At 37.0% G+C, this 26,423-nt stretch overlaps 1 protein-coding gene across 5 annotated transcripts in view; it reads left to right on the top strand.

The window, feature by feature from the left end:
* Positions 1–26,423, top strand: part of dnmt3aa (DNA (cytosine-5-)-methyltransferase 3 alpha a) — a 59,808-nt gene that overhangs the window by 27,027 nt on the left and 6,358 nt on the right. For all 5 annotated transcript variants that reach the window (XR_007187156.1, XR_007187157.1, XM_048207728.1 and 2 more), the window contains 13 exons: positions 2,822–2,971; positions 15,307–15,540; positions 16,650–16,808; positions 16,886–16,993; positions 17,181–17,337; positions 18,485–18,634; positions 18,728–18,772; positions 19,079–19,158; positions 19,243–19,355; positions 20,944–21,127; positions 23,392–23,476; positions 24,548–24,693; positions 24,787–24,877. Coding sequence is in view for 3 of the 5 variants with exons in the window: in XM_048207728.1 (XP_048063685.1) it covers positions 2,822–2,971; positions 15,307–15,540; positions 16,650–16,808; positions 16,886–16,993; positions 17,181–17,337; positions 18,485–18,634; positions 18,728–18,772; positions 19,079–19,158; positions 19,243–19,355; positions 20,944–21,127; positions 23,392–23,476; positions 24,548–24,693; positions 24,787–24,877 (1,702 nt within the window). In the remaining 2 variants the exon portion in view is untranslated. The remainder of the gene's footprint in view (positions 1–2,821; positions 2,972–15,306; positions 15,541–16,649; positions 16,809–16,885; positions 16,994–17,180; positions 17,338–18,484; positions 18,635–18,727; positions 18,773–19,078; positions 19,159–19,242; positions 19,356–20,943; positions 21,128–23,391; positions 23,477–24,547; positions 24,694–24,786; positions 24,878–26,423) is intronic.

Genomic DNA, 26,423 nt, shown 5'->3' with positions numbered 1-26,423 from the left:
TGCTCGACGTAGATCACAGAAAATAGACAACATGTTCACCAAGAGCATGAGAATGGACTGGTGGAATGCTCCAGGCTGTTTATGTGAGAGACATGAATGTGTAAAGCCGTAACTTGGCCCAAATGGCAGCTGTAAGTGGTAACACGCCACTGAAATGAGTTTACAGGCTGTTGAACATATGTTTTATTGGGGCTATGTACATACAACACTTCACAAATGTGCGCAGAGTAAATAAAGACGCCTACACGTTGCAAATCAAGAGTTTGTGAAAGTCACTTTCTTATGCATCAAATGAGTTTTATTAGCATGTCAGGGCCCTAAAACCTACAGGACGCCACCAAAAACATATAATGCTCATGAAAGCAGGAGCTATTTGAGTCTGTCATTCACAATGTGTGTATTCCCTTAAAACTGTAGGTATAACTGTAGGGGAGTTGTGTTTGTCTTGGGTTAATATTCAGTAATATTATTGATTTGACTGCACTCACACTATCAGATGAAAACTTAAAGGGTTAGTTCACCCAAAAATGAAAATTCTGTCATTATTTACTCACCTGTAACACTCTTCGGAACACAAATGAAGATATTTTTGATAAAATCTGAGAGTTTTCTCCCTCCATAAACTGCCTTTACAACTGGAACTTTGACGCTTCAAAAAGTCCATAAAGAGATTGTAAAACTAATCCATATGAATTTAATGGTTTAGTCCAAATTTTCTGAGGAGACTCGATCGCTTTATATGATGAACTGATTTAATTTGGGCTTTTATTCACATATAAACATTCATCAACTCACACATCAGTTGTGGTAAACGTAAGCTCAAGCGTGTTTGCTTGACGTGCGAGAACCAATGAGGTTCATTCTCATGTTACGCAGCAAGTTTGAGCTTCTCAAGAACCAATGAGGTTCGTTCTTGTGTTACGCATCATGTTTGAGCTTCTCAAGAACCAGTGAGGTTCGTTCTTGTGTTACGCATCACATTTGAGCTTCCTCAAGAACCAATGAGGTTCATTCTCGTATTACGCAGCACGCTTGAGCTTCTCAAGAACCAATGAGGTTAATTTTCGTGTTACGCATCACGTTTGAGCTTCTCAAAAACCAATGAGGTTCATTCTCATGTGTTACGCATCACGTTTGAGCTTCCTCAAGAACCAATGAGGTTCATTCTCATGTGTTACGCATCACGTTTGAGCTTCCTCAAGAACCAATGAGGTTCATTCTCATGTTACGCAGCACGTTTGAGCTTCTCAAGAACCAATGAGGTTCATTCTTGTGTTATGCATCACGTTTGAGCTTCTCAAGAACCAATGAGGTCCATTTTCGTGTTACGCAACACGTTTGAGCTTCTCAAGAACCAATGAGGTTCATTCTCATGTGTTACGCAGCACGTTTGAGCTTCTCAAGTACCAATGAGGTTCATTCTCATGTGTTACGCATTACATTTGAGCTTCCTCAAGAACCACTGAGGTTCGTTCTTGTGTTACGCATCATGTTTGAGCTTCCGCAAGAACCAATGAGGTTCATTCTTGTGTTACGCATCATGTTTGAGCTTCTCAAGAACCAATGAGGTTCTTTCTCGTGTTACGCATCACGTTTGAGCTTCTCAAGAACCAATGAGGTTCTTTCTCGTGTTACGCATTACATTTGAGCTTCCTCAAGAACCAATGAGGTTCTTTCTCGTGTTACGCATTACATTTGAGCTTCCTCAAGAACCACTGAGGTTTGTTCTTGTGTTACGCATCATGTTTGAGCTTCTCAAGAACCAATGAGGTTCTTTCTCGTGTTACACATCACGTTTGAGCTTCTCAAGAACCAATGAGGTTCGTTGTTATGTTACGCATCATGTTTGAGCTTCCGCAAGAACCAATGAGGTTCATTCTTGTGTTACGCGGCACATTTGAGCTTCTCAAGAACCAATGAGGTTCATTCTCGTGTTACGCATCACATTTGAGCTTCCTCAAGAACCAATGAGGTTCGTTCTTGTGTTACGCATCATGTTTGAGCTTCTCAAGAACCAATGAGGTTCATTTTCGTGTGTTACGCAGCACGTTTGAGCTTCTCAAGAACCAATGAGGTTTATTCTCATGTTACGCAGCACGTTTGAGCTTCTTAAGAACCAATGAGGTTCATTCTCATGTGTTACGCATCACGTTTGAGCTTCCTCAAGAACCAATGAGGTTCATTCTCATGTTACGCAGCACGTTTGAGCTTCTCAAGAACCAATGAGGTTCATTCTTGTGTTATGCATCACGTTTGAGCTTCTCAAGAACCAATGAGGTTCATTCTCATGTGTTACGCAGCACGTTTGAGCTTCTCAAGTACCAATGAGGTTCATTCTCATGTGTTACGCATTACATTTGAGCTTCCGCAAGAACCAATGAGGTTCATTCTTGTGTTACGCATCATGTTTGAGCTTCTCAAGAACCAATGAGGTTCTTTCTCGTGTTACACATCACATTTGAGCTTCTCAAGAACCAATGAGGTTCGTTCTTGTGTTACGCATCATGTTTGAGCTTCCGCAAGAACCAATGAGGTTCATTCTTGTGTTAATCAATATTAACCTGAAAAACAACATTGTTCTCTTCTGTAGAGCTGCTTATAGCTGAATTGAACTTGTTTCAAAATTGATGAACTTTACACAGTTATTGAACTGAATCAACACTGAACTGACTTGAGCCGAAGAATGACACTATTGTCTTTTTTACAGCTGTTTGCATCACTGATTCTGTTATTTTCCTGTTTATTACTGTAAAGCTGCTTTAAAACAATCTGTATTGTATAAAGTGCTATATAAATAAAGGTGACTTGACTTGACTTGTAGAGCGAAGGGGGCCGTCTGAGGGGCCGGCAGGGCTGGGACATCAGTCTAAGGAGACGGCCCGTACCAAGAGAGACCTACCAGGCTGGAGATCCCTATTACATGAGCCGCAGGGAGAAAGAGGAGTGGCTCGCCCGCTGGAAGAAAGTGAAGGTGAGAGAGACAATGGCTGTATCTGAAATCACATAATTCCATTCTGTATAGTAGGCGAAAAAAAGTATGTGAAAAAACAAAGTATGTCCGAATTCACAGTACTCATAAAAGAGTAGGCAAAAAGTACCCGGATGACCTACTACTTCCGGCGAGATTCTGAAGTGTTTGCATCCGATCCCATGAGGCCATGGGAGAGGATTTGTGAGTGAGATGATAATGACAACATGGCGAATGTAGTGTGTCCGGATTACATTCATACTACATACATTTATACTATACAGAACATACTTTTTTAGCTGTCATGAAGTAATTACTTACTCAAAATAAGCACCTACTCAAGAGGGTATGCAATTTCAGACACAGCCAATCAGTTATTTCTGATGAGTGATTTTAAAGAAGTGTCAATACAATAGTTATGTACAGTCTATCAACAACATTCATGGTGTAAAAGTAATTTACTGCTAATTATCTTTGACTCATATATTGTATATGCTGTTATACTGTACCTCACTCACGTAATGGATATGTTTGGGTTACTTTCTGTCTGAAAAGTCAAGTGTCAGATTTACCAGATAACTTAACACAGGACAGGTTAGTAAGTGATTTCATCATGGTAGTCTTATAAGTAATGGAATGTTAAAGTTGGCATGAAATGAAACTTCGTCCTATTTTCTAAATGCATGTGTTATAGATCTTATTGTGGTTGTTTCATCTGTGCATAAATTTCTGTTTTCAACCTTGTTATTTTTAATCAAAATATCATAACTTGATCTTCCAGTTGAATAAATCTAATCATTTAGTCCACTTAAAGCGGAACTCAGTAAGATTTGCGAAGCTCCCCCTACAGGTTCCTTCAGTGAATCACACTGTCGTAAATACTCCAAGCGCAGCTCTGGACTACAACGACTACAACGCTCACCAGCGCAGTAGTTTTGCAAATACAGTACAAGAAATCTCGATGGAGGTGGGTCATTTTCGAAATTGTCTTATAAAGTCACAATATATACATTGTTTTTGAAATACCGTAAAGCATTTTGTCGCTCTCGCATGAACGTGAACACGAGGCGTGATTGTGTCGGGTCGGCGCAGCTCAACTTGCAAGTGCTGTTTTCTGGCGTAGACGTGCCAGAGGGGGTTAGTGCACGCCTCAAACACACCACTACAAGTCAATTAACCATCGTAAGGACTTAGACAACTATTTATGAAGCTAAAAAAGTTACTTAGTTCTGCTTTAAACCCGCTCCTTTCTTACCATCAACATCGACTGCATTTTCTTTCTTTTTCAAGAATGTTTCACTTGGATGTACATTTATAATATGAATAAAAAAAATCTGTTACTACTTACATTATGTTGTAAATTTAATAATGGAAGTGGTTTTGGAAAATGGTATTTTAATGTTTATTGCACTGTCCGGTGTACTCCCACTCATGTGCGTTACTGCAACCATGATTTTTTTGCAAGCGACAACTCAAAATAATTCTTTCTGGTAATGGGCGTTATTCCACAAACGCTTAAGTTGTAGTGAACTTGGAACATTCCTTTAGAGACAAAGAAGGAAAGTTTTGAATCGCTGCTGTTGAAGGTTGAGATGAGTTGAGTTAAAGATGTATGGAAAACTCACGTCCTTCAGTCTAAGGTGCTGAATGATACAAATGAGTGTGTTTATGAGGAATGGAAAACAATTTAGTAACGTTGAGAAGTACAGATCCAAAACTCTTGAGTTGAATGCATACTGTTCTGGTGTGTGTGTGTGTGTGTGTGTGTGTGTGTGTGTGTGTGTGTGTGTGTGTGTGTGTGTGTGTTTTGTCCAGTGAAGTGAGCGGAAAGTGAACATCAGTGGAAAGTCAGTTGGGTTGGGTTCACTAAAACACTGTCTACTTGCCTCACAGCCGTGTGTGTGTGTGTGTGTGTGAGAGAGAGAGAGAGAATGAGTGTTTGTAGTAGTAGAGTGCTTGGCCACATTGTGAGGCCCTGTTTCCTGTAGAGGTGTGTGCTGTGCAAGTGTGTTGAACAGGGCGAACTCAAACCAGCTCTGAAGTTATTGATATATATTTTAGTGTGTTATGGTTTTATTTTTTTAGCATTTACTTCCCATTTAAATAAGACTCAATCATGTAAGTAGTATGTTTTATATAGTTTTTTGCATTCGGTGTTGACAGGATTGGTTTATATATTTACTAGGGGTGTAATGGTACACACAAGTGGCGGTTCGTTACGTACCTCTGTTTTGAAGTCACGGTTCGATAACAATCAACACAAATAACATATTCTATGCAAACATGTAAATTGCACATAAGGGATTTTTTGCATTAACTTCTAAATCTAATTATAAAATTATGTTTTAGTCCAATTCATTGTTGAAATAATCATTTACACAATTTCATGAGAGATTTAAACATAAATAATCAAGACGTCACTAACAGGTTAAGTAAAATATAACGAAAATATAGGCTAATATAATGCATATATTTAGCGAAAGAGTTGAACTAATAAGCTGTGGACACTGAATGACGTGCCTGAGGTAAATGTAATGCTAAGTGACATTGTTTACATTACAAGCTGTTTTATTGACGTCTTTCCGCCGTCGAGCGCTGATAGAGCGGCATTTTTTGTTTGTATTTCGTGATAAAATGGACAGAATTTGATAGTTGACTCTTTGTTTCTTGTCAAAAGTAACAAACCGCGGAGCTTTTTCCAATTATCGGTGGTTAATGGTGGTTAGCTTACAACACTGTATTCGTCGTGTACACATGCGTACAGAACCGTAAGCCACGTACCGAAAATTCATGGGACGAATACAAATACTAATATTTACATATTTATTCAAACAGATTTATCAGTTATTTCACTAACAAACCAAAACTCTGGGTGGCCCTTTAGTATGCCGTAAGACTGAAATTACTCTTATGATATAATACAACCATCTTTATGACAATAATTCTGCTGTCTAAGTACTTGTGTTTGGATTTCACTCCACAGAAAGCTCCTCGGATTTACTCTGAATCATAAATAAACACTTTAGCGTGAAATATTTCAGCTAATTTGATGATTCTTTCAGCAACCAATTAGAGCATAATGCTCTTATCTCTGTTTTAACCATGTTATGCAAATCTAATAAAGGGTCATTTTAGTTATAATGCTCAAAACAACCCTAGTAACTAGATAACAAAGGTCGGTTTATGTTATGCAGTATTAAAGCGTGTGTTTATCCGGGGCCGCGGGGGTTTTCAGGGGCTGCCGTGTCCTCGGCTCACCCAGCGAGGACTGTTTCTCTCGGGTTGGGGAGACTCCGCCCACTGCAGCCTCTGGATCTCATCAAACTCTGGCGCAGCGCTGCTACGTCGCTTCACCAAGACTTGATTACAAACATGTGTGTGTGTTTGAGAGAATCACACATGGTGTGTGAAGCGGTTTAGTTTATGTAGACACTATAAAGAATAATGTAATTATTCGCAATAGTGTTTTTCATTTGTTTTCTTAAAGAGTTTCCTTTCTCTGTGTGTGTGTGTGTGTGTGTGTGTGTGTGTGTGTGTGTGCATGTGTGTCTCTCTGTGTGTGTGTGTGTGTGTGTGTGTGTGTGTCTCTTTCATTCATTCAAGGGTCATAAATCATGGCTTAATTGAACCTTCCCGTCTTTCTCAGTTCCAATGACAGTCGACACATTTAGTAAAATTCCTCGCAGCGAAGGAATCGCACAATAACAAATCTAATCCTGCACAAACACACTCTCTCTTTTCTCTCTTTTCTCTGGTCTGCGCTCCGCTCTCGTTCAGGTTTTGCGGCGGACGCCCTCCTGGCCGGTATTTGCAAACCCTCTGTGACCAATCAGCATTGAGTCACGTGACCCACGATTCCTAAACAAAGACATTGTGCGTGTGTCTCCCCCCACTTTCTGCTTTAAAAGTGTCTTTTTGCCTGCGTACACACATGTACACACACACACAGCTACCTGAGAGGGACTGGCGATCAGACACAGCAGCGTGTGTTGGTACGTGTGCACTGTGTGGAAAAGACACATTTACTGATGTGTGTGTGTGTGTGTGTGTTTAGCAGAGGATGAAGGTAGAAAATGCTGACTTGGTTGTTTGCATAAGTGTGTGTGTGTGTGTGTGCATGTGTGTGTGTCACTTTAAACCAAACACAAGAGCTCTAGCTCTGTAGCTTTATAAAGCCATGCCTGCTTACTGCTTCCTGCAGTGCATACTGTGCAGTATATACTATGTACTGCAAATTATTTTTTTTTAAAAAGAAAGTGCATCATTATGCAGATGATTATGCTAAATATTTATATGTTTTTGTGCATGGAAATACATAGTTATTTTGCATTTTTAATGTCATTTTGTTTTAAAAAGTCTTACATTTTGACAGTGTGATCAAATAAGTCGAAGATCACAGTTGTTTCAATTCAGTCATCGGAGTATAATGGAAAGCCAAGTCAAATGCATGGCATTGTGTGATATATATTGTAGTATGCATACTTTGGCAAATGTAGTAGGTCATTTGGGTATTCCATGCAAAAAATTGCATACTGTGTGTGCACAGTATGCACACTGCATACTTAAGAAATGGTACTAGTATTATGCTTTTGTGAACATAGAGTGAAAGTTTGTCCATTAGAGTGTAATATAGCTGGATGCTTTTCTTTTTTTTACTCTTCCATATATTTGAGTCTCAAACTGCCTTTTTTTAAATTTTTGAATGGCATTGATAGTCACTTTGAACTGAAAAGGTTTCCATTTTCAGTGTTTGTGTGTGAGGAATTTGACAAAATTCTTGCACCATTATGTGATAAAGTAGGGTTTGTCAAACTGTGGTTCTTGAGGGGAAATGCAAGGGGTTCGTTGAGTTTCGGGAGTCATATGTAAAATAAAAAATATATATATATTTAAAGTAAAAACAATCAAAATGAAAATGTGATATGAATTTTTTTTCCTGCATGTTATGTTACCATTAACTGATTTCAGAGAACCATGAAAATGCAGAAGTGCTGTTAAATTATTGAAATATTCTTTTAATGCCCCTTTTACAAGATGTAATATAAGTCTCTGGTGTCCCCAAAATGTGTCTGTGAAGTTTCAGCTCAAAATACCCCACAGATCGTTTATTATAGCTTGTCAAATTTGCCCCTATTTGGTTGTGAGCAAAAACACAGCGTTTTTGTATGTGTGTGCCTTTAAATGCAAATGAGCTGCTGCTCCCGGCCCGATTTCCAAAAGAAGGTGGAGCTTTAATAGCTTGTGCTTCGGTTGCTCAACAACAACAAAGCTGGAGAATCTCACGCAGCCAAAATGAGGATTGTCAGTAACGGTGTTCAGCCTTACATTGTTCAAACCGGAGTCGACACTGATGGAGAGAAGTTACAACTTTTAGAATGAAACTGGATGTTTCTGAATGGTTAGTGGATAAATTTATGTAGTTGCTGTGGAGTTGATTCAACTCGTCGACTAGCATTTACCGTCATGTTAATCTTTTGTGCAAATCCAGCGTTGAATTGACCCTCGTTTGTGAAGCAGTCCGGCGTAAAATGACGGCATGGTAACAACACTCTACTACAAAAACTCTTCCTCTTCTCTAAAGCAGCCCAACATGGCCTCGCCCCCTTTGTTGCGTGTTCTCGGGGGCGGGGATTATGTAAATTTTGGGTTTGTGACGTCACCTACGGAGAAGAAGCTCGTTGTAGCCCCTACCAGCCGTTTGTTGTAGTCCTTAAACAGAGAATTCTTTTAAAAGAAAATATCTCCCTTTGCATTGAACTTTAAGTTTCGTAACTTTGCAGATGTTGTTTATGCTCAAACAGCAACATTACACACCAATTAAAGTTAAAAAAGTGAAATCATAAACAAAGACCCCTTTAAAATCTCAGGGATTTAAGTAAATATTACAATTCAAAGTGGTTTGGCGGACAAAAAACGTTTGAGAATCCCTGTGATAAAGCAACAAATTATACACCGCTGATGTTTTGTCAGTTACTGGGTGTGTATTTCTGTCATGTTGCACTGGGTAGCCCCGTCCACCATGAGATTTTTTAGTTTGTTTTTTCCTGATTGACTTTGAATTAGTTGTTTCTGGAATCTAGTTAGGACACTGTAATATTTGTTCAGTGTATTTTAGGTCTCTGCCAATACAACCATATATTGCGATTTATAGGACTGCGAGGACCTTTTTGGAATTGCTGTTTTTTTCTTCATTGTATTGCATTGATCGTTCTAGACATATATGACATATGACGTGTATTTGTGTGAACACTACCGTTCAAAAGTTTGGGGTCAGTAAGATTTTGAAGAAAAAAAATAATGAAGGAAAATTCTGTTCTGCTAAACCTTCTATTCACCAAAGAATCCTGAAAAAAGGATCACGGTTTCCACAAAAATATGAAGCAGCACGACTTATTGATAATAATCAGAAATATTTCTTGAGCATCAAATCAGCACATTAGAATGATTTCTGAAGGATCATGTGACACTGAAGACTGGAGTAATGATGCTGAAAATTCAGCTTTGAGCACAGGAATAAATTACATTTAAAAAAATATTCACATAGAAAACAGTTATTTTAAATTGTAAAAATATTTCACAATATTACTGTTTTTACTGTATTCAAATAAATGCAGTCTTGGTGAGCAGACGAGACTTCTTTCTAAAACATAAAAAAATATTACCAACCCCAAACCGTGTTTGAATGCTTTACCAATAGGAGTGACAATTGTATAGAAATGAGCCTGAGAGACTTTAGGGTCACAGTGAGGTTGGGGTCAGAGGTCATCCACGCCTGGGTCACGGTCATAAAGCTCTCAGCTCTTGAAACTTGTCGTAAAGCCAAGGGTCATCACTGAGTCCAAGGGGTCAGAGGGTGTGTTCAGGTCATAGTGGGAGACGTTCACACACTTTTCATGAGAAGTTTGCAAAAGATTTCTACTTGTAGGCACACAGAAAGACTTGCCATTTATAGAGTGCCAGTGAAGTTTTTTGGGAAGCTGCAGCAGGAAATTAGGTAATCTGTTTAGACCGCATTTCCCAGGGTGCACTGGGCCGTTTGCCAGGGGCTGCTGGGTAACCACCAACACAACCACTATAACGTCATGGAGACACGACTGGAAGAGGATAGACAATCTGCCTCAGATAGTAGCTCTCTTCCAAAACCCTAGTGAGCTGCAGTATTTTAAGGCATCATAGGTGCGTTCGGTTCGAATGAAGGCTGTTCTAAAAGGTAGGCGGCAACTTTATGCTGCCTTCTGAAATTTTGGCCAAATTCTAAGGCATCATCGCATGTATTCATCACGAATGATGCGATCCCAGAATGCATTGCTCTGTGTAAATTTCTGATTGAAAAAGCTAATTATTTTACCCAATATTCATGTTTCCAGAATGCTAATGTCAAACTCTCTTGTAACAGAGACGTTATGAGGAGGAGGCAGAACAATCGCATAAAAATCAATGAGATAAATCATAATGCTCATTATGACGGCTGTAGCAATCGTTAAAAGAGCAAATCGTCTTTTTGATAAAGATATCACTCATTTTGTTTATTGTACAAAAACTTCCAGCTAATGTTTTGATGGTGATAGAGAAGTAAGTATAGCATTGCTTTTAGATATTATTGCTACTACTCTACTACTCTACACTATTTTTTAAAATGTTTTTGAAAGATGTCATCGAGGCTGCATTTATTTGATCAAAAATTCAGTAAAAATTGTGAAATATTATTACAATTTAAAATAACTGTTTTCTTTTTGAATATAAAATAAAATGTAATTTATTCCTGCGATTCAAAGCTGAATTTTCAGCATCATTACTGCAGTCTTCAGTGTCACATGATCCTTCAAAAATCATTCTAATATTCTGATTTGCTGCTCAAGAAATATTTATTATTATTATCAATATTGAAGTAAGTTTTTTAGAAAACCATAATGAATTTTAAAATCTTTTGCAACATTATAAATATCATTATTGTCATTTGTGATCAATGCATTTTTGCTGAATAAAAATATTAATTTTTTTCCAAAAGCTGCAAGGCCGTTTATTAGGATTTGAGCTAGTGTGTGTGTTCATGTTCTTGAACTTGAATTTGTAAAGCTAATTATAATCATATATAATCAGCAGCACTTCCAGAACACACACACACACACACACACACACACACAGACACTCACACACACATCTCTCAAGAGTGCAGATGACAATAACATGACACACATTTGCACACGATTATTTATTCATCTGACTGCGCTTTGTGATCAGATCGCCAAACTATATGCATCATGTTTAAACCTTTTTTTAGGGCTGAGCATCTGAGATGTCTGCTTCCATCCCTCACATGGAAAAAATATTGTGTGAAGGACTGCACTATTTATGGAGTCTCCATTGACCCGTCAAACAGGCCTGTCTTTCTGTATTTTAGTGTCTCTGTGTTTTTGTGCGATTAGCTACTCTGTGGTTGGCCGTTTAGTGGGGTTAAAGGTCAAATGAGGCACTTATGACCTTCCTGCAAAGGTCGCACAAGAGGAACCAACAGCTGCTCAAAGGCATCAAAGTTTCACTCTCACATACAGTATAGTTACAAAAGAAGCCTAAGCATCGAGAACGAAACTGCGTAAAGTTCTGCAGCATCATGTGTAAGTGGAGTTTTTTTGGTATGTCAGGATGCTCAAATGGACAGAGCAATGTTTTGAATAAACTTTTCAGGGACATTTACATATAAATGGTTTATTTTTAGTAGTTTAGCAGGGGTATGAGGAAGTATTTTAACATTTAACAATGAAAAATGGCTTGTGGAAACAGTTGAGATCTCGTTTGTAATTTTCCTTTCCTGCATCAGTGGTGCTGGATCTCTAATGTCATGGGAATCTTGTTGACATCATCATCAGAATCTGTTTGTCTCCTTCCAAACCCACGGTATTTCTTCAAATCTGCACAAAATGATTCTTGACTAGACATACACTGCCAATGAAAGGTTGGGGTTAGTAAAATTCAGTCAGGATGCATTAAATTGATCAAAAGTGACAGTAAAGACATTTACAATGTTACAGAAGATTTCTGTTTCAAATAAATGCTGCTCTTTTAAACTTTCTATTCTTTAAAGAATCCTGAAACAAATGCATCACCGTTTCCTTAAAAATATAAAGGAGCACAACTGTTTTCAACATTGATATTCAGCGTTGGGGAAAGTTACTTTTAAAAGTAATGCATCACAATATTGAATTACTCCCTAAAAAGTAACTAATTGAGTTACATTTTAAGGAAATGAATACATTACATTTGCATTACTTTTTTCTCATCTGGGCTGTGCTGTTTGTTTGTTTTTATAACAACAAAAAAGTTCTATTTTTGGCAAATGTAAAGGCCTTTTCAGACTATGGGCCCCGGCGCAATGTGGCACCAGGCACGACCCAAGTGTTTTTTTTTGCTAGTTTTAGCCCAACGCAGTTTTCATTTTCACGTCCTGCACCACGTCGTTTAAATAGCATATGCATTTGTGCGCCCATGGGCGTGCTGGTCTGAAAACGAGGTGTGTTCAGGTGCATTGTTGGCGCATTGCTATTTTGAGGGAACTGAAAATGACTGCGCCATTGACCAACTGAAACGTGGTCTAAAGTCAATGACGCAATTTTTTAATTTTTTTTGTTATTTAAAGAGTGCATTAGTAATATGCGCCCAAAACATTACGAGAACAGGGACAACCCTTTTAGACCATGCGGCAGGCGTGCCGACCATTTTTCCCTGTTGTTGAACTAGCAAAAGTGAATTTGGACACGCCCTAAGTGCACTTGCTCCGTGCTCTTTAGACCATGCGCTTTGATCGCTAAAATAGGGCCCCAGAAGTTAAATGAATAAGCCTCAGGCTGAAGGAAATGCAAATTCATGCATGTACAGTAGAGGTGCGCAGCTCAAACAAACAAGTCTTTCAGCTGTGCTGACATTCTGGAATACAGAAGAATAGAACTAGCAGTGATGGGAGTAACGGCGTTATAAATAATGCGCGTTACTAACGCCACTACTTTTTTCAGTAACGAGTAATCAAACGAATTACTTTTTCTCCCGTTACAACGCCGTTAGCGTTACTGACAAAAAAAATGCCGCGTTACTATAATTGAGCTCACTGAAGCGGTTTTCATCCGAGTAAGCTCTCTCTCAGCCATAGGACCTGCAAAGTTTTTTTCTCTGGTGTGTACTGCGGTTAGTCATACACAAATATAATTTTAAACTGATAATAATGTATGATGCGCTGTGTGTGTGTCTGTCAGAGCATGCGCGCGAAGCGCGAGCTCAAACCAGAATACCCTTTTTGATGCTTGATCGAAAATATGTGAAATGAGTTTTTTTCTAGTTGACTAGTAGTTGTTCATTTAAGCTATTAGTTGACTAATCACATTTATATTAATTTAATTTCTTAATTACTGGAGAGAATAAACCATAATAGTGAGCGATTACGTAATATAGGCTATATAGCACTCAAGGGCACGCATAATTGCCATAAAGAACCGGCAAAAGTAATGATTATGAGTGTGACAAAAACAGCAAGGAGACATTTTAATTGTTTATTAATAAAGTAATGTTTTCTGAATCAGTGTAGGCTGCAAAGATGAAGTTGACATTGCTGATTCTCATTGCTGATCATCTGCTCATATGGACGCGCCTAGAGAGATAACGCACATTTCATTCGGATTAGGCTACATAATCAGAGTAGCCTCTTTCTTTTCGTGTTTAATTACTTCATTTTCGTTAAAGTAGATATTTCAAGCATTCTATAGATATATTTCTCATGTCTGCAAGGCAAGCAGCCTCTGAGTTTCGGTTCATTTAGCCTATAAGACGCGCTCCAGTTCACGCGCCAGTGATCGCGCCTGCGCTTCCATGTCATGATTTTATTGTCTGCTATATTTGCTTGTTATATATTAAATCCAAGCAATTGGTTGATGAAACATCGATTAAAATTAAGATACAATTTTTACAAAACGGAATTCACTTTAAAGAGAGGCTTTCTATAAAACAAAACTTAATGAAGTGTTTAAAATCATGTCTGACCCACTCCATGTCTCCCGATATATTTGCGCATCTTATGATGCATCTTACTCACGCTGTTCACTTTTCATAATCAAATAAATGGATTTAAAACATAACATAGGACTATTTAAACATAAATATGAAACTACGTTTTCTTTAATGGCTACCAACACAGTACAGAGAAATTTCATGTCGTGAGCAAGAGCGGATCATGAGTCAGGAGTCGCATCAAGAATAATTTATTCTTAGACTTATATGTAATATTGGGGGCATTCAATTTATTTGGCATATTTTTATTTATTTATTTTTTTATTTTTTTTAAAGTAACGCAATAGTTACTTTCCCTGGTAATTAGTTACTTTTATAATGATGTAACTCAGTTACTAACTCCGTTACTATTTGTGAGAAGTAACTAGTAACTATAACTAATTACTTTTTTAAAGTAACGTGCCCAACACTGAGAACTAGTCTTGACTAACCATCATGTTCACACAACGCCTCTGCACTCCCAATTTCTCTCAACATGGCGAAAAGAGAGCTGTCAGCCAATAAAATGGAAAACAAAGTAACTTGCATTACTTTTTTGAAAAAGTAACTCAAATATTTTGTTGTAAATTTAAAAGTAATACATTACTTTACTAGTTGCTTGAAAAAAGTAATCTGATTACATAACTTGCGTTACTTGTAATGTGTTAGCCCCAAACTGTTGATAATGATAAGAAATGTTTCTTGCACTGCAAATCAGCATATTAGAATGATTTCTGAAGGATCATGTGACATTGAAGACTGGAGTAATGATGCTGAAAATAAATTACATTTTAAAATATATTTATATTTATTGACCCCAAACTTTTGAATGGTAGTGTAACTCGGCATCCTTTTGCAATAAAAACTATAGAAACAAAGATGATACAGATGCATAATCGCTCAGAATCGTCATGCATATAAACAGAAGTATGAATGAAGCAGTTCTATGAACAGTCTGAACTGTTGGATTTCTACTGTCCATGTAAACACGCATTTATTTCAAAAACACCAATAATTCTGGAGATTTCAGAAGTCTAATACACACACAGAGACATCCTGTCTCCTGTTAGCTGAGAGTTTGTCCTCACATGACAGTAAAAACCTGTAGGCTACATTTCCACAGTGATTTCAAACCAATATTTACCTAAACACACACATACAATCTAGTCTGTCGTCTTGCTGGCAAAAGATGTTTAAAACGTGGCTGCTTTTGATTTGCAAGCAATGTGAGTAAAAATCCATGTGCGTTTGTATCTGTATTTCACCTTGTTTTGACCACATGTGTTTGTTGTTTCCGTGTCTTTAAGGAGGAGAAGGCCCACCCGGTGCACACCGTGAGTGACACAATGGACGACCAATCAGCAGTGAGTTCTCAGAAGGAGGAGGAGGAGCCAGCCATCAACCTCCCATCCACACCCACACCTCAGCAGCAGCACACTGACCCCGCCTCCCCAACGGTTGCCACGACACCTGAGGCACCTCCTGTCGCCTGCGGTAACAAAGTGATGACGAGGTCCTCAGAGATGGATCTGGAATATGAGGTCAATATCTGTCCTGATCCATCACTCTTAAAAATACAGGTTCTTCATTGGTTGTTTACAGCACTTTGAATAGGGTAGTCTTTGGTGCTCCATGACTTTAAAACAAAACAAAACAAATGTTTTTAGTTCAGTTTTATTAGATATGCAAGTTATATTGTTATCTAACATGAAATTCAAAGTAGGTTGATTTTGAATGTCTGCAAACTAAGGCTGGACAAATTAATAAGTTAATTTCTGTAATGTTAAAAAAACGCTATGTTTTTTCCCACATTTTTTTGGCTAAATAATACATGCATTTATCAGGATAAAAGGTTGCTATTAAACTAATATCATTTACAATATACTTCATTTATGCTTCATTTACTTCATCCACATTAATTTGAGAATTGAATGCTTAAATATATTTAATTAATATAAATGAACAAACAGTACAATATTATTATTACAGATTATTTCCTATGTTCTTTAATATTTAGTATTATTACAAATGATTTCTTAATAATATTTTTATTTAATAGTAATAATATATATATATATATATATATATATATATATATATATATATATATATATATATATATATATATATATATATATAAAACATTAAACATTAATATTTAAAATATATTTATTATTTATATATTTATTATTTATTAATTCTGTTGACTTAATTTAATTTTGAGGATTTAATTCTTAAATATATTTATTATGATTAATATAAATTAACAAAAAGGACAATAGTATTAGTACAGATTATATTTTATTTTCTTTAATATTTTTATTTAATAATATACATAATAATCACACAAAATCATATTTATTATTATTAATATATATACTCATATTGAATGGGTCAAAAACAGTGGAAACATTACTTATGAAAGTTGCCATTAAACAAATATCACCTAAAATATGCTTTATTTATGTTGATTCTACATTAATTTGTGAATTCACTCCCTAAATATATTTATTATAATTGTAAATTCACATGTATAAATTAAAATCTTATTATTAATTAGATAACAATATTAATTAATATTATGATACATTTTTAAACTAATCCTAATTGCTAAAATATTAATTATTAGTAAATAAATGTGTTTTCTCAGGACGGCCGTGGGTTCGGGATCGGAGAGCTCATCTGGGGAAAGTTACGGGGATTCTCCTGGTGGCCCGGCCGGATCGTGTCGTGGTGGATGACGGGTCGCAGTCGGGCCGCTGAAGGAACCCGCTGGGTCATGTGGTTTGGAGATGGCAAATTCTCAGTGGTGAGTCAGTCGACCAATCAGGATCCTTCACGAGTGCCGATAACAGACATTACAGTGAACATCCCTCCCTCTCTCAGGTGTGTGTGGAAAAGCTGTTGCCCTTGAGCACATTTTGCACATCTTTTCATCAGCCCACCTACAACAAACAACCCATGTACAGAAAAGCCATCTATGAAGTTTTACAGGCAAGTCATGCAACTAACATGATAATTCTCCATCATGTGTTAATGCCCTGATTTACTAACTGATGTCTCTGACTAAACTATATCTTAATCAAGTATATGGAGTGTATAAAGTATTTATGGATTTAAATATGCATATAGATCGGCATGTGTGTATTTTCTTATGTTGTTTCTGTGGATCTCTGTACAGACGGCGAGTACGCGTGCAGGTAAACCGTTCCCTGTGTGTGTGTCCACGGATGACTCGGACACGGTGAAGGGTGTAGAACTGCAAACGCGGCAGATGATTGAATGGGCCAGCGCTGGGTTCCTCCCCTCCGGTGCCAAAGGCCTGGAGCCGCCACCAGGTACTGTCTAATTTCATTTATTTTTAGTTTTTTGTTATTTATTATTTATCATTATAAATAATTACTGCTATTACGAATATTATTATACAAGTTATGCATATTAATATGAATAAAATACTTTTGTATTTTATTGTTTTTTATTGTTTTAATTAAGGAAAATTATTTTTATTGTTTTTATTATTTATTATGTTTTATTTTAATTAATGATATTTATTTCATTTTGATTAAATAATTTTATTATTTTATTATTTATTATATTTTGTTATGTTTATTACATATTTTTATTTTAATTAAAAATGTAAAAAAATACATTTTACTTATTTTATTTTGATTAATTTAATTTATATTTTTTATTTATTGTATTGCTCAAATTATTTTATTTTTATTAATTTATTACTGTTTTTATTATTTATTATATTTTATTATATTTATGTTGTATTTTAATTATATTAATATTTATTTTATTTTGCTATAATTTTATTGTTATTATTGTGTTTTTGTTATATTGTTGTATTTTAATTAATGATATTTATTTTTATTTTATCATTTTATTATTTATTATATTTTGATTAATGTTTTATTTTAATTATATTAATATTTATTTTATTTTAATTAAGTTGTTGTGTTATTGTTGTATTTATTATGTTTTATTTAAATTAATGCGATGTATTTTTATTCAATTATTTTATCATTTTATTATTTATTATATTTTGTTATATTTATTATATATATTTTTATTTTTATTAAAAATGTATATATATATATATATATATATATATATATATATATATATATATATATATATATATATATTCAATTTTAGTTATTTTATTTTGATTAATTTAATTTATAATTTTTTTATTTATTGTATTGCTCAAATTATTTTTTGGACGTCATAGACCTGATAATTTGGCCTTGGAAGAATCTGATGATAAATGATTGATTCATTGAAAGAATCTGAGCACAGTTGTTGAGATTTCTTCTGAAACTGTGGAGGATTTCAAAATATCAAATTACTGCTCTCTTATTCTCGATATAAACATCTGAGAAGACTTTTTATTTCCAGTAAACCTCATTGCTATCTTAGAGAAACAGTTGAGATATTAGAGACATTGCATTTGTGAGCGTATTTGTGTGTGTTCTCTAGCGGAGCGGAACCCTTATACTGAGGTGTATCCAGAGATGTGGGTGGAGCCTGAGGCTGCTGCGTACACAGCTCCGCCCCCTGCCAAGAAACCCAGGAAGAACAGTGTTGAGAAACCCAAAATTAAAGAGATTATAGATGAAGGAACCCGAGGTATCACAAACACACACACACACACACACACGTGCCATCTTCACATTTCACATGAACCGCAGCGATTGTTAATGCGTGTTTTGTTTTCCTCAGAGAGACTCGTGTATGAAGTCAGGCAGAAGTCTTGCAATCTCGAAGGTGAGTTTGCTGTTGAATGTGACCTTTGACCCATGGGTGTTTGCTCTTTTTAAAAGAAACTCATCTGAAACATAACATTCAGTTTAGCATCATCAATACTTTTTTTCTACATCAAAATAATTCTCTATGCAAAGAATCTTCACAATGTGTGAGTGCCAGTTTGTGTGCTAGAAGTATATATTTTGGCAAATATAGTAGGTCAGAGTGTCAAAATGTGCATACTGTGAATAATATGCAAACAACAAAAATAATATGGCACAGTAGCATGCTATTCCAAACATCATCATGGAGTCGTTTTGTGTGCAGATATCTGTATTTCCTGTGGAAGTCAGAACGTATCACTTGAACATCCTCTGTTTATTGGAGCCATGTGCCAGAGCTGCAAGGTATGCATGCACACATTTCCACCTGTCAATCAAGCCCATTCTGACCTCTGATTGGTGCTGAAGAGGTGTTCTGTTCCCCTGCAGAACTGTTTCCTGGAGTGCGCGTATCAGTACGACGATGACGGTTATCAGTCGTACTGCACCATCTGCTGTGGAGGAAGAGAAGTGCTCATGTGCGGGAACAACAACTGCTGCAGGTGTGTATGTATGGGTGTATGTACAGTAGGTTTTCCTATTGTGACATAGATTCTGAGTGAAACAGCTTCTTGAACAAGAAAAAATGTAAGGCGGGACTTGATTTTGCCCCATCAGAAATTGATTGGATTGTTGAATGCTATTGGTCAATCTCATGTGATTGACACGTTGTCCCGCCCTCGCACCAGTAAGCACGGCATCAGCGGAGAGACGAGATGTCGCTGCAATAGGGAGGGGAAGTTTTTTGATTAAAGATTATGAGGGCACACTAATTAAAAAAAAAAAAAGATGTGCGTAGATAAGTAATGTATAATAATACTGCAATATTCTATATAAAAAAAAGAAAAAATATTTGTTAAGTTCATTTCATTCATTAATACAGTTTATTCACTATAGTTAAAAAAAAAGGTAATAAAATATGACAAGATCTCAAGGCCTGTACACACCGGGACGAATATCGCACGCGTTTATCGCCAGCGTTTTTCGAGACGTTTTTTGTGTTCACACCCAAGCGATTTTCACTGGCGATGCGCAGAGTGAACGTGCAAATTCACTCCCTGACAGTATGTGGCGCTTGTGCTGAACTGTAGTGCAAATAAACATATTTATGATATTAATAAAGTTAAAGAAGATAAAAATGCTAGGGATTTTTATCTTCCCTAGCATTTATCTAGCTAGGGAGCCGTTTGAGACGCAGGGATAGTTTGACGCAGAGATAGTTTGTAGGGGTCTTCCTCGTCTACTTACTTTCTCTTCGTCGTCTTGTGTGCTCAGCAAGACTGTTTTGTGCTTGAGCGCCACCAAGTCGTGTTTTACTGTAACTTCAGCAGCTCCAGGCATGTGAACAAAATCACCAATCTCATTGGTCGGCCAGTTTTTAACGCGGCGTGTCAAACCAAAAAAACGAACCCGAGGCGTTTTTTAAAAAAATGACGCTTTTACGCCTCGCCTTTTTTCGCGTCGGTGTGCACACTCACATTGGCGCCCGTTGTTTAGTCACGAGGCATTAAACGTCGGCGAAAATCGCGCGCGATATTCGTCCCGGTGTGAACAGGCCTTCAGAGTTAAACTGTGTCAGAAAAAAATCATCTTAATTATGTCAGATAACACTTAAGCAAAACATGGTCACATGAAAGTTTCTGAATAATTTTTGGTTCCAAATTTTTATCAGTTTTACTGGTAGTCCACTGTATGAAGAATTTTGGGGTATAACATGTCACAGTTTACTTTATTTTCCTATCCTCACTTACAGAAATAAACTATAGTGTCCTGCACCCAATAGTAAAAATATACCAAAAATATCAAAAATGTCTGAATAATTTTTGGTTTCACTGTGTCACATGACTAAACATGTGTCAATTTTTGAATACCTCCGTTTTCACAGTCCACACTACAATGCGAAAACAGTTTTCACATATATCCACTTGGGAGAGCGTTTTCAAAAGCTCAATTTTCCCTGCACAAAAATACCGTCTCAGTGTGGAAGAAAGGTCAAAAAGTAGAGAAAAATGTGTTTTCAAATGTGTCCGAATTAATGTAGACATAGCCTGAGAGAGATCTGTGCAAATTGACTTGTGTGTGTTTGTGTAGGTGTTTCTGTGTGGAGTGTGTCGATCTGCTCGTCGGGGTCGGTTCGGCACAGGCCGCTATCCGTGAAGACCCCTGGAACTGCTACATGTGCTGCAGCAAGAACGTCTTCGGCCTTCTGAGGCGCAGAGACGACTGGACCTCACGACTGCAGATGTTCTTCGCCAACAACCACGACCAGGACTTTGTGAGTTGATCTAGTTTTGAGCAGTTTGGCAACATTTTATAAAATAAGTCAAGTGATCTTTATTTTTATAGTGCTTTATACAATACAGATTGTTTCAAAGCAGCGTAACAGTATGATATGAGACAAATTCAAATTAGCAGCTCTAAAAAGACCGTAGTACGGACCCTAAAGGGACATTTGCAAAAATAAAATATATAGACTTTCAAGAAACTTTTCATGTGCGCACAGGAATTTTTTTGCATGCTCACACATTACAATTTTCAGTTTATGTACACTATAACTGCCCTAACAAAAGCCAAATTTTTAGCACTTTTTACTGTATCAGACTTTTTTTATGGACCCTTGAACCTGGCAAATAGGACAGTTGCGCAAACAGCCCATTTTACAGCACAGTTTCTCACCGCCACAGAGGATGCGTTAAAGCGGACATAAGGCCGTGAAATTAGAGGTATACTATGGAGTCAAATGAATGCCTTAAAGTTTTGCACAAAAATAAAGTTTTGCAAAAAAAAAAAAAAGAATTGAGCAATAAAAAAATGTTTTGCAAATTAAAATAAAGAATTGCAAAGGAAAAATAAAGTATTGAGCAGAAAAAAATAAGTTTTGCAAACAAAAATAATAAAATGCAAAATAAAGTAACGTAGTGCAAAAATAAAAATATAATCAATTACAAAAATCAATGACAGCTGTAATCCTATTTTATCTTTGCCACATATTTTTCATGCTCAAACCTACTAAATCATTTGCAACGCTCATTTTATTCTGCGTTTCAGTCAAGCCTGCGCTCACGATACCGGTTTTCCTTTGCGCTGCACTTTTCTGTGCGGTTCTCTTTATGGCACTGGTTTGACGTGGGGGTGGAGTCAAGAAACGGGGGCACGCCTCCGCGAAACACGTCATCGGCAGGAGACGCAGATCGGAACAGAACAGATCAAGCATATAGAGACAGAGCGCATTTATTATAATCTGAAAACCACACCCACCGGGGGGGAAACAATCCAACCGTCTCCACTGACTTTGTATTGCGTGAATACAGAACAATGCCTAAAAGCTGGTGTGTGACAAGGTGTACAGCTAACAAGCTAAAAAAACCCAGAAATAAGTTTTTATAAGCTGTCAACCCCAAAAAACGAATGTTTAAGGACACAAAAGTGGATACAGGCAGTGAGACAGAGCGCAACGGGTCATATTACTATAAGAAATGCATTGGAGGGGGTCGTAATCGGCGACAACATATGCTAAACAAACCAACAAAAACAAACCATTCATTATTTTTAACCATGTCAAAGAATTATTTCACCTGTCGCCGATTACGTTCCCCTCCAATGCATTTTGCGGGGGCGTGCCCCTGTTTCTTGACTCCACCCCCACGTCAAAACAGTGCCATAAAGAGAACCGCACGGAAAAGTGCAGCGCAAAGGAAAACCGGTATCGTGAGTGCAGGCTTGACTGAAACGCAGAATAAAATGAGCGTTGCAAATGATTTGGTAGGTTTGAGCATGTAAAATATGTGGCAAAGATAAAATAGGATTACAGCTGTCATTGATTTTTGTAATTGATTATATTTTTATTTTGCAATTTATTATTTTTGTTTGCAAAACTTATTTTTTTCCGCTCAATACTTTATTTTTCCTTTGCAATTCTTTATTTTTGTTTGAAAAACATTTTTTTTATTGCTCAATTCTTTTTTGTGTTTTGCAAAACTTAATTTTTGTGCAAAACTTTAAGGCATTAATTTGACTCCATAGTATACTGCCCTAATTGCAAAGGCAAATTTTGAGCAAATAGGTCTTTTACTAATTCATGCGCATCCATACTCTCGTTTTCTCCGTAGTAAAATGGCAGCAACACACAAAGGAAAAATGTTATAGTATACATACTATATAATTACATAATTGTGACGCATTAGCACACAAAAAAATAGTTTCTCGAGAGGACCCAAAAGTTTCTCATGCGTATTCGAAAGCCTGTATATTTTTTATTTCTGCAAAGGTCTCCTTGGGGCATCACTATAGTGTTATTATTCAGCTCAAGTCAGTTCAGTGTCAATGTTGCAAAAATTCATCAATTATGAAATCAAATCAATTCAGCTTTAAAGCAGCTCTACAGAAGACAATGGTGTCATTATTCAGCTCAATTTAGTTCAAGTTTTGTTCTCATCATTCATTCAAATTGATAACAGTACTGAATACATTTGAATAACTTTTAAAATAACACAAATGGAAGTTAAAAAAATCAACATCTGTTCATCTCTCCCATCTCAGGAACCACAAAGGTTGTATACTCCAGTAGCGGCAGAGAAGAGGCAGCCAATCAGAGTGCTCTCTTTATTTGATGGCATCGCTACAGGTGAGATCACGCCTGAAGACCTCAACCCTGTTACTTTTTATGCTTTTGCCCGCTCATTTACATGACAACAGCATTTTGGGGGCCTAAAAACAGAAACTTTTGAAAATAATACCGTTATCATTTCTGTGTAAACAACAAAAACACAGATCTGTGCATTGTGTGACGGCGTGCACATGCGTATTACGTGTTTAGTCTACAGGCATTGTTTGGCATGAGAGCTCTGTAAAATACTAGCGTTTTAGTCGTTTTTCGCGGATCCGCGTGAACAGGTGTATTTTTGATAAAGTTGTTATCTGTACAAAGAAAAAAACTTTGTTTTTAGTACTTCATTGCCATGTAAACATACCCTTATGGCGCTTTTCCACCTCAAGGTACGGTTCGATATGGAATGGTACGGCTTCACTTTGGTTGAGGATCCATGCATGCCGTACAGATACTAAATGTGGTGTGTTAACACTGCAGGTCACTGATTGGTCAAAAAAGAATCGTCACTACCAGCATCATTGGATTTGAAACACGAGACACCAAAACCCTCTAGATTTAAATAGTCAGTAACAGCCACCGCACTGCAGTATCATTTATGAAAGTGACTGTCGCACACAACTTGAAAAAATATATGGCTGTATCGTGGTCAGTAGATGAAGTGCAGACTCATTGGTAGCCGAGGAGCGTATCCACGGCAGTAGAGGCGGCGCAACTATACGATCAGTCTATAATCCCACTACTGAAGCGGTACTAAACTGCAGTGGAGAAGCAAACCAAAAGTAAAGCAAGCCGAACCGTGCCGAGTAGTACCACGAGGTGGAAAAGCACCATTAGTGTTTAAAGGGATAGTTCACCCCAAAATGTGAATTCTGTCATCATTTACTCACCCTCAAGTTGTTCTAAAGCTGTATGAGTTTCTCTCTTCAGTTAAACACAAAAGAAGATATTTTGAAGAATGCTGGTCCCCATTGACTTCCATAGTATTTTTTTTTTTTTTCATACTATGGAAGTCAGTGGGGACCAGCAACTGTTCACGGTTAATATTATATTGATGTACCAACTGTGGTTCCTTGTTTTTGCTGTCAGGGCTGCTGGTGCTGAAGGATCTGGGTATTCAGGTGGAGCGGTATGTGGCATCAGAGATATGTGAAGACTCCATCACGGTGGGGATGGTGCGACACCCGGAACGGATCATGTATGTGGGCGATGTGAGGAACGTCACACGCAAACATGTGAGCATATGTCTTTTTCTCTGCCTCACACTGTCTTTTCTCCTGGACGCACTTCTGATGTCCCTCTCTGTTTGTCGTCACATGTCTCTGTAGATTCAGGAGTGGGGGCCTTTTGATCTTGTGATCGGTGGAAGCCCCTGCAATGATCTGTCTATCGTCAACCCTGCCAGGAAAGGCCTCTACGGTACGACACCCAGTTTGAGATCTATTTCCGGCATCAAAACCAGAATATTTGTGTGTGTAATAGAGCTGCATGATTCATCTTTAAAGGTGCCATCGAATGAAAAATTGAATTTACCTTGGCATAGTTGAATAACAAGAGTTCAGTACATGGAAATGACATACAATGAGTTTCAAACTCCATTGTTTCCTCCTTCTTATATAAATCTCATTTGTTTAAAAGACCTCCGAAGAACAGGCGAATCTCAACATAACACTGACTGTTACGTAACAGTCGGGATCATTAATATGTACGCCCCCAATATTTGCATATGCCAGCCCATGTTCAAGGCATTACACAAGGGCAGCCAGTATTAACATCTGGATCTGTGCACAGCTGAATCATCAGACTAGGTAAGCAAGCAAGGACAACAGCGAAAAATGGCAGATGGAGCAATAATAACTGACATGATCCATGATATCATGATATTTTTAGTGATATTTGTAAATTGTCTTTCTAAATGTTTCGTTAGCATGTTGCTAATGTACTGTTAAATGTTGTTAAAGTTACCATCGTTTCTTACTGTATTCACGGAGACAAGACCCGTCGCTATTTTCATTTTTAACACTTGCAGTCAGTATAATTCATAAACACATCTTCATTCTTTATAAATCTCTCCAACAGTGTGTAATGTTAGCTTTAGCCACGGAGCACCATCAAACTCATTCAGAATCAAATGTAAACATCCAAAATAAATACTATACTTACATGATCCGATAGGCTGCATGACAAATATCTTGTAAAGATCCATTTGAGGGTTATATTAGCTGTGTGAACTTTGTAAATGCACTGTAATAGTCGAGAGCTTGAGGAGCAGGGAGTGGGAGGATTTAAAGGGGCCGCACATGATTAATCGGTGCATAGTTAATGATGCTTCAAAATAGGCAGTTAAAAAAATGAATTTAAAAAAATCTATGGGGTATTTTGAGCTGAAACTTCACAGACACATTAGACTTATATTACATCTTGTAAAAACTGGTTCTAGGGCACCTTTAAAAGATTGTGATCTTGATTCAAACACCCATCACTCTTATTCCTAAATGATGACGATTCGGCTGTGTCTGTTAAACATTTGAGCACGATCACAGCGGACATTCAAGTCTGTGTTTGCACTGCCACTGAGCCAGAGAGAGCAGTTGTCATGTATAGGTATGAAACAGCTTCACAAACAGTCTTTCCAACCATTATTACAATAATTCAGATGACCACAGAAGTACTGGGATAAAAGTTTATAGATCAGATATAAACACTGATGTCTACGGCAGCAATTAAATAAAGTATATAATATTTTGAAAGCAACTTGATGCTATCAATTACATCATTACACCAGTGGGTGGCGACAAGTGAGTGTTAAAAAATGTCTTTGAATCATTCGGGATTCATTCAAAAAAGCTGATTCATCCAGTAATGAAACAAGTAATGAGCAAGTCATTGAATCATTCATTCAAACTGATAAAAAAAATTAATTCAAATGAATTACATTTTTGTTTAAATAGACTGCAGCAATTAA

The sequence above is a fragment of the Megalobrama amblycephala genome, linkage group LG11 (genome assembly GCF_018812025.1).
Source record: "Megalobrama amblycephala isolate DHTTF-2021 linkage group LG11, ASM1881202v1, whole genome shotgun sequence".
NCBI classification, from domain to species: Eukaryota; Metazoa; Chordata; class Actinopteri; order Cypriniformes; family Xenocyprididae; genus Megalobrama; species Megalobrama amblycephala.
Note: the sequence above shows the minus strand (reverse complement) of the source record. Positions and strands in the feature narration are given on the sequence as shown.